General features: G+C 41.3%; 1 protein-coding gene across 6 annotated transcripts in view; it reads right to left on the bottom strand.

Annotated features, from left to right (window-relative positions):
• Positions 1-202: 202 nt before the first annotated feature.
• The window catches only part of LOC125332829 (myocardial zonula adherens protein), a 54,306-nt gene continuing 42,485 nt past the window's right edge, over positions 203-12,023 (bottom strand). For 5 of the 6 annotated variants that reach the window (XM_048318132.1, XM_048318136.1, XM_048318131.1 and 2 more), the window contains exon 13: positions 8,947-11,564. In XM_048318132.1, the coding sequence (XP_048174089.1) occupies positions 11,462-11,564 (103 nt within the window). In that variant the 3' untranslated portion in view covers positions 8,947-11,461. Of the gene's footprint in view, positions 3,484-4,208; positions 4,432-5,094; positions 5,791-8,946; positions 11,565-12,023 lie in introns of those variants that run through there. The other variant, XM_048318137.1, reaches the window with a different exon arrangement.

The raw sequence follows: 12,023 nt of genomic DNA, 5'->3' as shown, positions 1-12,023 counted from the left end.
ATCTCTCAGACCTGCAAGATTGGCCAGCTTTAGGTCTCACAGGTCTTTTCTCACCATTTGCATTCCTAGTTTTCTTACCCAATATAGCCATTGTTTCCTAGCTCCATCTCCGTGTTTTCCTTGTGAAGCACTGAAGCAAAAGAGATCCAATTTTCCTCTAAATTTTACATGGTCAAAACAAAACATTATTCACACGAGCAACTTCAAAAATATATTACCCATTCTTTATTTTTACTGTGTTAACAGCCCATTCCAATATAACAGTGCATTCTCAGAACAGAGACCAAGCTCCTCAACTCTCAATATACATTTTGAAATGATCTGGAACTGGGGAACAGTGAAATACACAACAGCAACACCAACCTCAATCAGAAACTTTTTCAGTATGACTATACTATTTAATGATTAATCCTTTTATTATCTAACAAATCCTTTCGTGATCCTCTTGTACTCTAACCTTTCACAAACTCCTGGATTGCACATCCACCTTAACACAGGATTCTTTTTAAACCTGACTTTGCTTTCTTATCATCCACAGAATCCTAATTCAAAGTGCATACCTGTGCTCAGAAGCAACAGCCCCCACGAAAGGTTCTAGATTTCACAAACTTTTAAATAACTTAAAATTCATACCTTTAGCTTGGTTTTGTGTTCACACAACTCTCCTCCACAAGAACTCCCCAAAACTGCACTGAACAGCTGCTAATTGTTTAACAAACACATAATGCATTTCACCTGTTACCACAGTGATTTCCACCCCACCTTATCTCCTCTTAAAGGTGAAGTTTACCCATTTTAGGGATTATTTTGGCAAAGGCCCAACATGTTGAATGCTATCAAAATAAAGATCAAGGAAACTGCCTCTGCTTTACAAAGTTTAGAGAGCAAAAGTATGTGTTAATAGCACAAGGAAAGAGTTGGTTTAGTTAGTAAAAGTGTGTGGTCAGCAGAAGCCTAGGTAGAGGTAAATTTAAGTACTCTAGAAAACAAATCCCTAACTGTGAAGCTTTGTGTAAGCCTTTAGCACAGAAAAGCCAGCATGGAGAAAACACACACAGCATCTTACAGAAGTGTGACAGCAGAGTCAGTAAGGATAAGGGCAATGATCCTAACCAGGGGAAGAGATGCAAACAGCCTGGAAGTGGTAATTTATGTTTCATGAAACAGCAAAGGGAAAGGCAATACAATTCTGAGGCTGCTTGTCCTTGAGCAGCACAGACTGCAATAATGGGAGGGCTGGTGACGAGATGCAGCTGGACAAGCAGGTGGTAGCATGGAAAGCATTGATCTGAGAGATGAGCTGCATCCACAAGAGGAGATCACTCCTCTGGCCTGTGAGTCAGAGCCACACACTGAACAGAAATAGAATCAACTGAGATCAACTGGGTTGTCAGCATGGATGCTGAGGGATGAATGTGAATGGCTGAAAACAAGCCAAAGAATTGTGCTGACAAAGGCAAGTGATGGTGAGAAGCTGGGAGGATGAAGAAGGAGCATAGACAAGAGAGGAGGTAAAAAATCCCCAAGTATGAAAAGAAGGTGGAAAAGTGAGAAGGCCTGGAAATGACAAACATCTGCAGAGTCTGAAACCAAAACAGGAAATAAGGAAAGCCTCAGGAGAGCTGTCATGGCAAAGACACAAAGATGTTGAGGTCTCTGAGATATTCAAGGGACTGAGGCACGTAAGAGGTGCCAGGTGTACAGCTGGTATTTAGATGGAGCTCCAGAGAGCAAGATAAGATAGCAGTGGCAGGAGGATGCATGACACAGGGCAGGAGTTAGACACACACACACACAGAGCAATGTCTCATATGAAAGGGAATGGGGCTACAGGGAGGCAGAATATGGATTTGGTTTAGTGACAGCAAGTAAACCTAATACGGAAAAGGGAAGAGCTGATGAGAAGCCAATGAACAATGAGAACAAGAAGGCTGCAAGAGGAAAGGGTACAGGAAAGAGCAAGAGATGACCTAGTCAAAAAATATCACAATTAGCTTAGCAGCAGTTCCACCTGTCCAACTGCAGGGCCAGAGTATGGACTGTGCCACAGGGACTGCCCAGGAGAGCTTGTGGAGCATTTGGGAAAGAGTTACTGCCTGCTAGGAAGGTGCTACATGCACTCAAGAAGTGGCAGAGAGCTTCCTCCCCCATTTTCATCCCGTGCAGCTTTTTAAATGACTTGCAGCTGGAGAAGCCTTGGTTTCCAAAGACATCATTCCTGCAGGAACATGTACACAACCAGGGACAGCTGTGGCAACATCTTGCAAAACAGGTGTTGCCAGGCTATACAAGGAATCTCTGAGGTTTGTTTTTAAGAACTGAATTCAAACTAGGCTTGGAAAATCCTAGTCCACAGTGAAATATCATTGTGAGATACTTGCCAGGTGTGTTCCTTATCTTTCCAAATTCATACTATTATTCATGGTCTTGTAAGGAAGGTTGCTTTTTGTCTTCAAGTTAACAGCCAAAACTTAAAAATACACAGAACACTTTCTCCAAGAAAACCAGAGGGTAGATCTCTTAATTTACAGTACTGGACTATGAAAAAATAGTACTCCAAAGTATGAAAGCAGTGTACAAAAATAAGGAAAAACATAAAAATCTTTAATAAAAATAGTAAAGTCTTCAGATTAACTTGATCTCTCGATGTGCTTTGCCATAATAACCAAATCAAACAGCAGTCCCTTAAAGCCCAAATGGAATTTGAGTTACAAAATAACTTTAAATTCTTCCCTATTTACAACATAAGGGCAGCAAGTGTTATTTTAAGGTGCAGGCTCAGAAACAAGTTCTCATGTGGTAAGAAGCTACTTTACAGCCTAAAGATCAGGTATTTATTGTAAATTTCTGAGCAGGTATTTTCACCATATGGTAAAAGCAAGGTAATATTAAATAGGTAAAAGAAGTATCTCACATTTATACAAGACAAGAGCTTTCATACATGTGAACAGTTCACAGGCACCTCAGCTTACTTTATGGACACGTTTTGTGCCAAAGCCCTTTGCAATCGCATTACTGCACAGAAGAAACCTTCTCTTGTAGCTGACCCATCATAGCCTGTAAAAGTGTATTAAAGAGCTCACTTTATTAAAGCTGAGAACTGTGGGGCATTCCACAAGGACTGGCTGCCCCAAGTGCTCAAAGAACAGTCCCCAAATAAGACTGATAAATATATGTCACATGTATATTTATGATGTCTACACTGAACCCTTCCTGGAGCTGTCATGTGAAAATTTTAAGAAAAAACTGACTAGATCAAGCATTCTCAATATTCGGGTTTGGGTTTTAAGAAGTACTGCATAAAGATCAGTCACATGGCTCATCCTCAGATACCCTCTCATGTATTCAGTCTTCTGCTGAAAAATAATCTTCATCTCTCACTTCTCTGTACTGCATTGAGGCCTCCCCCTCTGGTTCAAACCTGAGCATTTTTATATTCAGTCTCTCTGCAAGCTTCTGTGCTGCAAGCTTGGCTTGCATTTCCTATGTAAGGAAAAAAAGGACACAGGTTAAAAAAAGTGTTCATTTGTCATTTTCATGAATAAACTAATATACTAAAGTATAAACTGGACATCATACTACCAGTAATTCCAAAGTGGGCTTAATTAAAAGTTTTAGTAACTAGCAAAGAAATTTCAGGTTTCTTTTCACACTTACACATAATTATACTATTAATATTTGATTCTTTTTAGTAAGAGTTGAAATTCCCCCTGTAGCAGCCCCCACCCATGATACACTAATGTCAGTTTTAACAGAACACTTCTACAATAGTGTCTAATTTAAACATTAGCCTGACACTACCTGGAAAGTCAAAATCCATTACAAAAGATTTTGAAGAACCTCAGAACTTGGATTCTTCAGACACAGCAGAAATAAAGGCAAATGTAGATACTTGCATATTTTAACATAACAAATACTGCTAGGCCTTCATTTATGCAAGGGACAAAAACTCTTTAATGAAGAGTGAAGAAAGTGCAATAAGTTCAGCATATCAACACACACAGATTTTGTTTAACGTAGAACTAATACTTTCAGAGGCCAATAATACATTCTTTAATTATATCATTAAAAGAATCAAATACAAGACAAAGTGCCTTTCCTCAAAGTCTACCCATCTCAATTCACCATCATGAAAAGATCCCTTTATGTTTTCTTTTTTAGGAGTGATCCTGATTATATAATTTTCAGACCAAACTGTAAATTCATACCTCATAAGCTTCTTTTTGCTGTATCTGAATTGCTATGGATTCCTCTATGGATAACAGCTTAGCGGGGGAGTGGTGAAGTGGTGGCAGTCGAGCTGCTGTGATGTCATCCAAATGTTTCTTATCTCTGAGTCGTCTTTCTTCTGGAGGAACTAGAGAGCCAAATCCCCCAGGTGATTGACTGGATGAGGAACCATGAGATGATCCACTCTGCTCTCCTGATAATCTGGGAGACATGAAACACCTAAGTTGTGACCCAAATTTGCATCACAAGGTTGAACAACTCCAGTTCCAAAACTTACTTTTAACACGTAAGAGTGGAAAATAAATCTGAAGTACTACAAAAACACAGACAAATAAAAAGTAAACAGCACTCAGAAAAACTACAACTATTTCTCTGCAGAGAGACAATATCACAAGCTCCTCCTGACAGTGAACCAAGCTGGTTTGCTGATTTATTAGCAAACTGAAGTAGCAACGCTTTGGGGGTCACACAAGGTACAAACTGCTACTGCTACCAGAACAGTGTGAACTGTAATTTTCCTAAAAGTGTAGAAAAAGCAAAAGGCTGCCAGCTATTAAAGTTCTACATGTTTTAGAACTGATCCAAAATTTTTGCCAATTGTTTAGTAGTTTTGCACCTTAAGCTATGAAATTCTGTGAAGATTCATGACAATTGTTTTAATGGGTAGAATGAGACCACTGCTCAGTACTGCGATTCTGTGGCATTTAAAACTAAAGAGCCAACATATGAACCTCGTGTGTCATGAGACTTTAAATCTCTTTAATCATCACTAGAACATAAAGCCATCATGCTTGTTCTGTACCATTTCCAATTTTATGCACATCAAGTATCTCACAAAAGGTTTTTCTATTTCATAATACTTACACATTTGTTTTAAATTTGGGTTTTTTTATGACTGGATTCTTGGCTCTAGCCTCTAGAACTTCAATATAATGTGGTGTCTTGGGATGCTGGCTTCCAAATACATTGCATTTATGTTTTGCCACATCCTGCTCTTTTTCCAATATTTTTTCACTGTTTTCCCCATCTGCAATTGTAACTCTTTGAAAGGCATCAACCAAGGCATCTTTACTACTGTCCAAAGCAGCTGTACTTTCTGTATCATCCTCAGTATTGCTCTGAGAGACCTGCTGATCATTGTTCAGATGACTGCTCGTGGCTGGCTTGGAGACAACTTCACAAAAACAATTCTGATCCTTTGTAACAGTCTTTACTTTATCATTCTTCCTCTGAGTCCTTTGATTTTCCGAAGCTGTATTTGTGGCATCTTCCTCAATACATTCTGCCTCCTGTCTTTCAGCAGAAACATCAGAAATATCTTTAATATTAGAGTTTTCATTAAAGACTGAGGAATCTGCACTGTTCACTGTGTCCTCATTTAGGACAACTTCCGGTTTGTTTGTACTAATCTCCTCCTGTTTTGCCTGAAACTCCAACCTGACAGCAGATAACAACTCAGCTGTCCTGGCAAGTTCTTCCTCTTGGAAAATGGCAAGCTTCAGCTTTTCAGCAAAATCAGAAATCTTCTTACCCTTATCTGGAAGCCTAGCAATGAATTTCCTGAAACAAACAAAAAACAAACAAAATTATTATCAACAATCTTATTTCAATCTGAGATACAGAAGTGTTTTATTAGAATAGCTAATGGGGCCACTTTCACATTGTAACATCAGCTTCTTATTTACATACTAAACTTCTGAAACACAGCAAGATGCAAAGCACTTGCAGCACAGCAGTAACTATGTGTTGTCAGTGAAATATACGAGTCATGAAATGGTTTGGGTGGGAAGGGACCTTAGAGATCATCTCGTTCCACTCCCTGCCACGGGCAGGGACACCTTCCACCAGCCCAGGTTGCTCAGAGCCCATCCAACCCTGAACACTTCCAGGGAGGGGCAGCCACAGCTTCTGTTCCAGTGCCTCATCACCCTCACAGGGAAAAATTTCTTCCTTCTGTATCTAATCTAAACCTACTCTCTTTCAATTTGAACCCAATCCCTCCTTGTCCGCCACTACATGCTCTTGTAAATAGTTTTGCCCCATCTTTCCTGTAAGTTCCCCTCAAGTTCTGGAAGGCCGCAATTAGGTTACCCCAAAGCCTTCTCTTTTCCAGGCTGAACAATCCCAATTCTCTCAGCCCTTCCTCACAGGACAGGTGTCCATCCCTGTGCCCACAGACTGCAGAGCCACACGGCTGCTGAGCGCTGCCCCGCATCCCCGCTGGAGCTCCGGGGGTACCCGCGGCCTCGCCGGCCCCCGCAGGCGCTGAACGACAGCAAGCGATTCGTCCTCTGCCGCCTGCGCGGGGACGGGCGAAGCCGGCGGTAAGCCCGGCCCGCTCCTCGGCGCCCGCGCTCCGGCAGCCCTCACCGGTCAGCCAGCAGCCGCTCCTGCCGCCTCAGCATCTCGCGGAGCTCGGGCAGCGCCCGCCCGCGCAGCCCCGGAGCCGCCGCCATGGGCACCCGGCAGCGCCCCGCGGGCCGCCATCTTGCCGGAAGCGACGGCACGGCGGCAGGGCCGGACTTGCTCGGAACGCGAACGCCGAACAGGATCCTCCAGCCCGTCCGCCGAGCGGCGGCGGCAGAGCCCTGAGGGGCGGCCGGCGTGCGGGAGCGGGGGCCACTCAGCCCCGCGCTGGGCACTCGCCCTGATCGTACGAGAATTGCAACAACAGCTGGGAAAGCTGCGTTTTGTGTTCTGTATGGCACGTGTGACACGTACGGAGCAGCAGCTGAAAGGCTGTGCGTTTGGGACCAATTTGACACCTTTTAGCAACTTTTTGGGGCAGCACCTCAGCAGACTCTGACTGTTCCCCCTCCCCAGACACCAATTTGGTATTCTATCAAAGTTTTTCGACATCTTTTGTCTGTGGAAATTATTAAGCAAAGTCTAAACCCAATTTTTTTTCTCAAAATTCTGGAAATTTCTGCTATCATTTTTGGTCAATGCACAACTTTAAAATACAGGGGGTTCATCTTTCCTTGCCTATGTTATGCTACATTTACTATATTTTATTTTAAAATTTAGGTACTTTATCTTGTGAAATACGAATCTTTCAGTGGATATGCTCCAGCCACATTTTTAAGTGGATCATTAGCAAAACTTTACTGCAGGGTCACACTTGCCTGACGCGCTGCCCGTTCGTGTCACTGCAGGCAGGTCCGGCTGCATGAGGCTCCACAAAGGCCACAGCATCCCAGAAACAATTCAGAACTGCGGACTGTGGCATAGCACTGGCTCCAGACCACCTGAACTGGCACACGCACCCTCAGTGAGCCTCTCCGTGTAGCAGCCGTGGGGTCATTACTGAATGGTGGTTGCCCGGTGGTAGCTGGCAGCTTTTTAAAGTTGATGCCAGTGGAGGTTTCTCGATCTGAGCAGTAGTGAGAGGCACATTTCTCAGGGACTGTTGAAGCCGTTGTTCTATGAGCAGGACGAAGGCAGGGCCAAGCCGGAGGGACTGGCGAAGGAAGTGCTCTGAAATGTCCACTGCCCCTTTGCTTGCACAGCTGGATGACCGAAGGAAAGGCTGCGGGCCAGGGGAAATGAGATCAATCAAGTAGGCAGCTACCCATGGAAAAAATACCACAGTCAGGGTGAGAAAAGGGATTTCCTCTTCCCTGAACTTCTAGGCAAAACTCCCCAAGGGATTTTCCACAGATGATCCAGGTAGTGCATAACAGACAGGGAAATGATCTCCAACTTTTCTTTTGAAAATATTCACATACTTTGAGTTGTAAATGGCTCCTGTGTCCTTCTTTTCTTGTGCTCCTTCCATGTTGTGCTTAAGGTAGGGCTGGAAGGGCTCTGGTCTCCCAAGCACTTTTCTTTTACACATGCAAATAGCCCCAGGTGCTGAACAGGAATGAAATAAAATGTAAGTGGGATGAAACTCCCAGCATGTACATCTCCATTCTGTGGAGCAGGGATTTCCTGTGCAGAATTACTGATTTAATGCACGGAGAACTTACTTCTCATCTTTCCATATGTAAAACTTTTCAGATGTCAAATATTTAAAGCTATCTGAAAAGCATCAATATCCAGCTCCCAAAATCCCATGTTGTAGGTTCAGCACCAAGCACTGCTGATCTCAACAAGATTGTATCAGGGCTTGTTGACAATCTGAACTGAATACACATATATAGGGAAGCATGATTTGAGTAAAAAACTTGACATTCTTCCTCTGAGCATTGCAAACCTGTAACACTGTGATTGTCATGTTTGCATGACCTCTTCTTTAGTTGACATGTAGATTGCTTTATTGTTATAGTCTTAAAAATTAATCTCTATTATCAGTAAGTGGATATAAACTGTAAATAAAGATGGGCCACAGCCATCCCAGTCTCATCCCGCTGAAGCCTGGAGAACATCATCCCAGATGGATTCAGATGTTATCTGGAGGATCTGAAGCTGTTTGGGATTTTTGTAAGAGCTGTGCTGCCCAGTTCTTGTTTATCCTGTGCAACTCAATAGGGTTTTTTTTTCATGAAAGAGTTCATCTACTTTTGTTACTTGGCTTTGAGAAGGTCTTTAGCAAGGGAGTGCCTTCCTGTTCTCAAGAGCCCGTCTGCCAAAGGAAACACCGACAAGAACATCGAGGCTCCGCAGGAGCCGCCTTCCATGCCCACGTTTTGAACAAACAAGGTTGTGAACAGTATGAGCTTGCAACGTTTTAAGGTAGGTTTATTTCTAAATGACTGTTGACGCAACAGAACAACAAGTTTAAATACAGTATTTATTGCAGTTTATCCTTTTCATGTCCTACATACCAGATGTATTAAAAGCATACAATGTAATACATTATTTATACAGCATATATGAAAAGTGTATCCCAAAATACTTTCCAGAGTATCTGGAATAAATCACAAAAAATACTTGTCATGGTACAAATGTAGTCATACAATTGACTTACATTTAGTACTTTCTGGGACCTTTCTATATGGCTTTTATTGCTGTTTACAGAAATTTTACTAGTTTCTAATGTTATAGTACTAATTACTCAGTCTCAAATTGAGAAAATTTATACAGAAGTGTTACAGTCTTTTCAGTCAGATTTTTTATTATCTGTGCTAATTTACATTACTGCTCATTTGACTGGAAAGCTCTACATTTTCATGTAACACAATTACATACATACAGTTCTTTTCCTATTCTTCACAGTTACCAAATTTAGAGCAGTAGTCCAATCAAATGATGGTCATCCAGCTCACTGCATGTCAAAATTCGCTTAAAATACAGCTTAGACTTCAGTCCTTACTTGGTTTTTTAAAAAATACCATATTTCATTAAACAGTCAAGACAGAATTTACACAAAAAACCTTTACAGTAAAAACTTAAGGCCTTGCTGCATTCCTGGTAAAGGCTTGAGCAGATTATCAAAATGTTGCAAGTCTCAGAGTTAAAACAGCTTGCAGCATTTTCAGGAGATCCTCAGGAGCATATTAAAAGTAGAGAGAACTTCCTTTGAGTCTGTGTCAAAACAACATTTTGATACTTATCCTGCCCTCTCCTACCATTCATTGAGCACCTCACAGTCATCAGGTTCTGTTTTCTGAATTCTGGCCAAAATCAGAGGGATGAGGGATTTTCACTTATTTAATCTTGCCAGTCAATGTCTTTTACAACAACATGCATTTCCTTTTATCTAAAAATACCACCTTCATCCATTTATCTTAAGTTTAAAGGTAATTTTCACAAACCATGGCGCAGAATTCAAGTCCTGAATTACAGAGGGACTATTTGGGCACAAAAATGCTAAAAGACATTCTGTAAGACCTAAAGCTGTATCCCTAATGGACATTAATATACCTGTGGGGATTAGTTTTTAGTGTCTTTCTCTTCCAAAACAGATACTGTCTGTTTAATATTTGCTGTTATCAGCCACTAGATGGAGATAAGATTTCACAGGTACAAAGTTTATCCCTGAAATCAGAGTTGAGTCGTTACTCATCTTCTTGTGGGTTCAATATGAGGTAAATATTATTATTTTAAATACAACTTTAGTTAAGTGTACTTGATTTGAATAGACAGGACTGAATTGCATTAGGCTGGAGATAAAAGCCCCCTTTGTGAACCTCCTGGGATTGACACTGCATGCAAGAACAATACTGATCATACAAAACCTAAGTTGTTAGTTTTCTGTTGCAGTTAATTAATACAAAAAGGTCCTTCATCCATGTTAACAGAATTATGATAAAATATTCCTAATTAATTTTAAGTTCACTAAGAGTGGAAGATTAAAACAAGATGTAAATAATACCGTATATGTATATTTAAATTAGATCAGTACTAGATACAGTCAATCCTGCTGCTACTTTGAAGCCAAAAATAAGATTTTAAGTGCTTTGGACAAAAAAATAGTACTCAAACCCCAAAATCCTGATTCAGGACTGCTATTGCTGTTGGAATTTCAAGCACTGCTGCAGGCTGCAGTAGGCAAAATTTTGTTTAATGAAAACTCCTTCCTCAAATGGAAAAGTAAATAAATAAAGTGTCAGGGATGTTCCCACACAGTTACTACTGAATGTATCACCCATGGTCGCTCTATCCCACGACTGAGAAAGTGCAAACCAGGGCCTCAGTCCAACAAAGCAAATTCCATTATAATCTGCTCTGTGCCTTACTATTTTGAGCAGCAAACACTATATTCATCTGCATGTGTTGAGGGAATTGTTTCAAACAGCCCACTTCATCTCTCCCTCCCAACCGAACAGTGCTGGGTACAAGAGAGCTGCTCCCAGGTGAAGAAAGCCCTCAACTGTACCAGGTCTCTGTGACAGGTGTGATCCACCCCAGTCTGAACAGATTCAGAGCTTCCACACTAATTCCCTCTGCCAGCACAGCTTCAGATACTGCTTCCAGTAGTAGTGACAACAGAATATATTAGAGCTTTGGTACACAACCAAATTACAACACAATTGAAGAAAAAAACCAACTGTACAGCTATACAAGTCTTTCTTACAGGCATTTGAAATGACTATTGCATTAGACAGCTTCTAAAGAAGCAGTATTGCCTGACTGCTGCTTCACTCAGCCTGCTGCTTCCCTATTCCCTCACAGGTAACATCAGTAGTAACTTCAGGTATGAAGTTACTAAAGAGCTGCTTTCAGGATAAATTTAGCAAGACTCCATGCTGCTGTTCTTCTCTATGAATGGATAAAAATTTATCTAACTAAGCTGCGAAGGCGCAAGATACCTGCTCCTATTTAGAAAGCTCGATGAGTTGAATGCTCAGGATGTACTGGGTTTTGTGCTAAATTCCAGCACTCTCTTGAACGGGGTGTATGTCCTCACCGGCTTTGGACTTTCAGGGGATCTGTTCTCAGTGCTTGTGCTGTTCAGGAGACAAGAGAAATCTTACAGAGTTAAGGTTAGAGTATCACACAGCTGGGCTCACAATGCCATGGCAATGAACTTGTGCCCTTGTGTTGATAGTGTCAGGCTAAAATTAAACTAGTCAGTGTATTTGGTATGTTCCATATTTCTTTTCTATAATGCCACAAAGAATATTTGATAAAAACCGTGGCAGATACTGTCACATTTACAGGCTGGCATTTGCTGGAGCTCATAGTAGAATGTCCAGCAATAAAGTTATTAGGACTAAGGATCCTGCAACAAAAAAAGATAGCAATATTGCATTTAAGAACACAATTAATCACTAAGACTAATTCTATGAAATCTAAACTGCACAGAAGTGCATTCCTGCACAGAGATAAATCTCAAAAATAGGAAAATATCAGATAAGTAGGGGCTGTGCTTACATACAGAGGGGCCCGAGAGAGAGCAACAAAGA

This window comes from Corvus hawaiiensis, chromosome 13 (genome assembly GCF_020740725.1).
Source record: "Corvus hawaiiensis isolate bCorHaw1 chromosome 13, bCorHaw1.pri.cur, whole genome shotgun sequence".
In the NCBI taxonomy this organism is placed as follows: Eukaryota; Metazoa; Chordata; class Aves; order Passeriformes; family Corvidae; genus Corvus; species Corvus hawaiiensis.
Note: the sequence above shows the minus strand (reverse complement) of the source record. Positions and strands in the feature narration are given on the sequence as shown.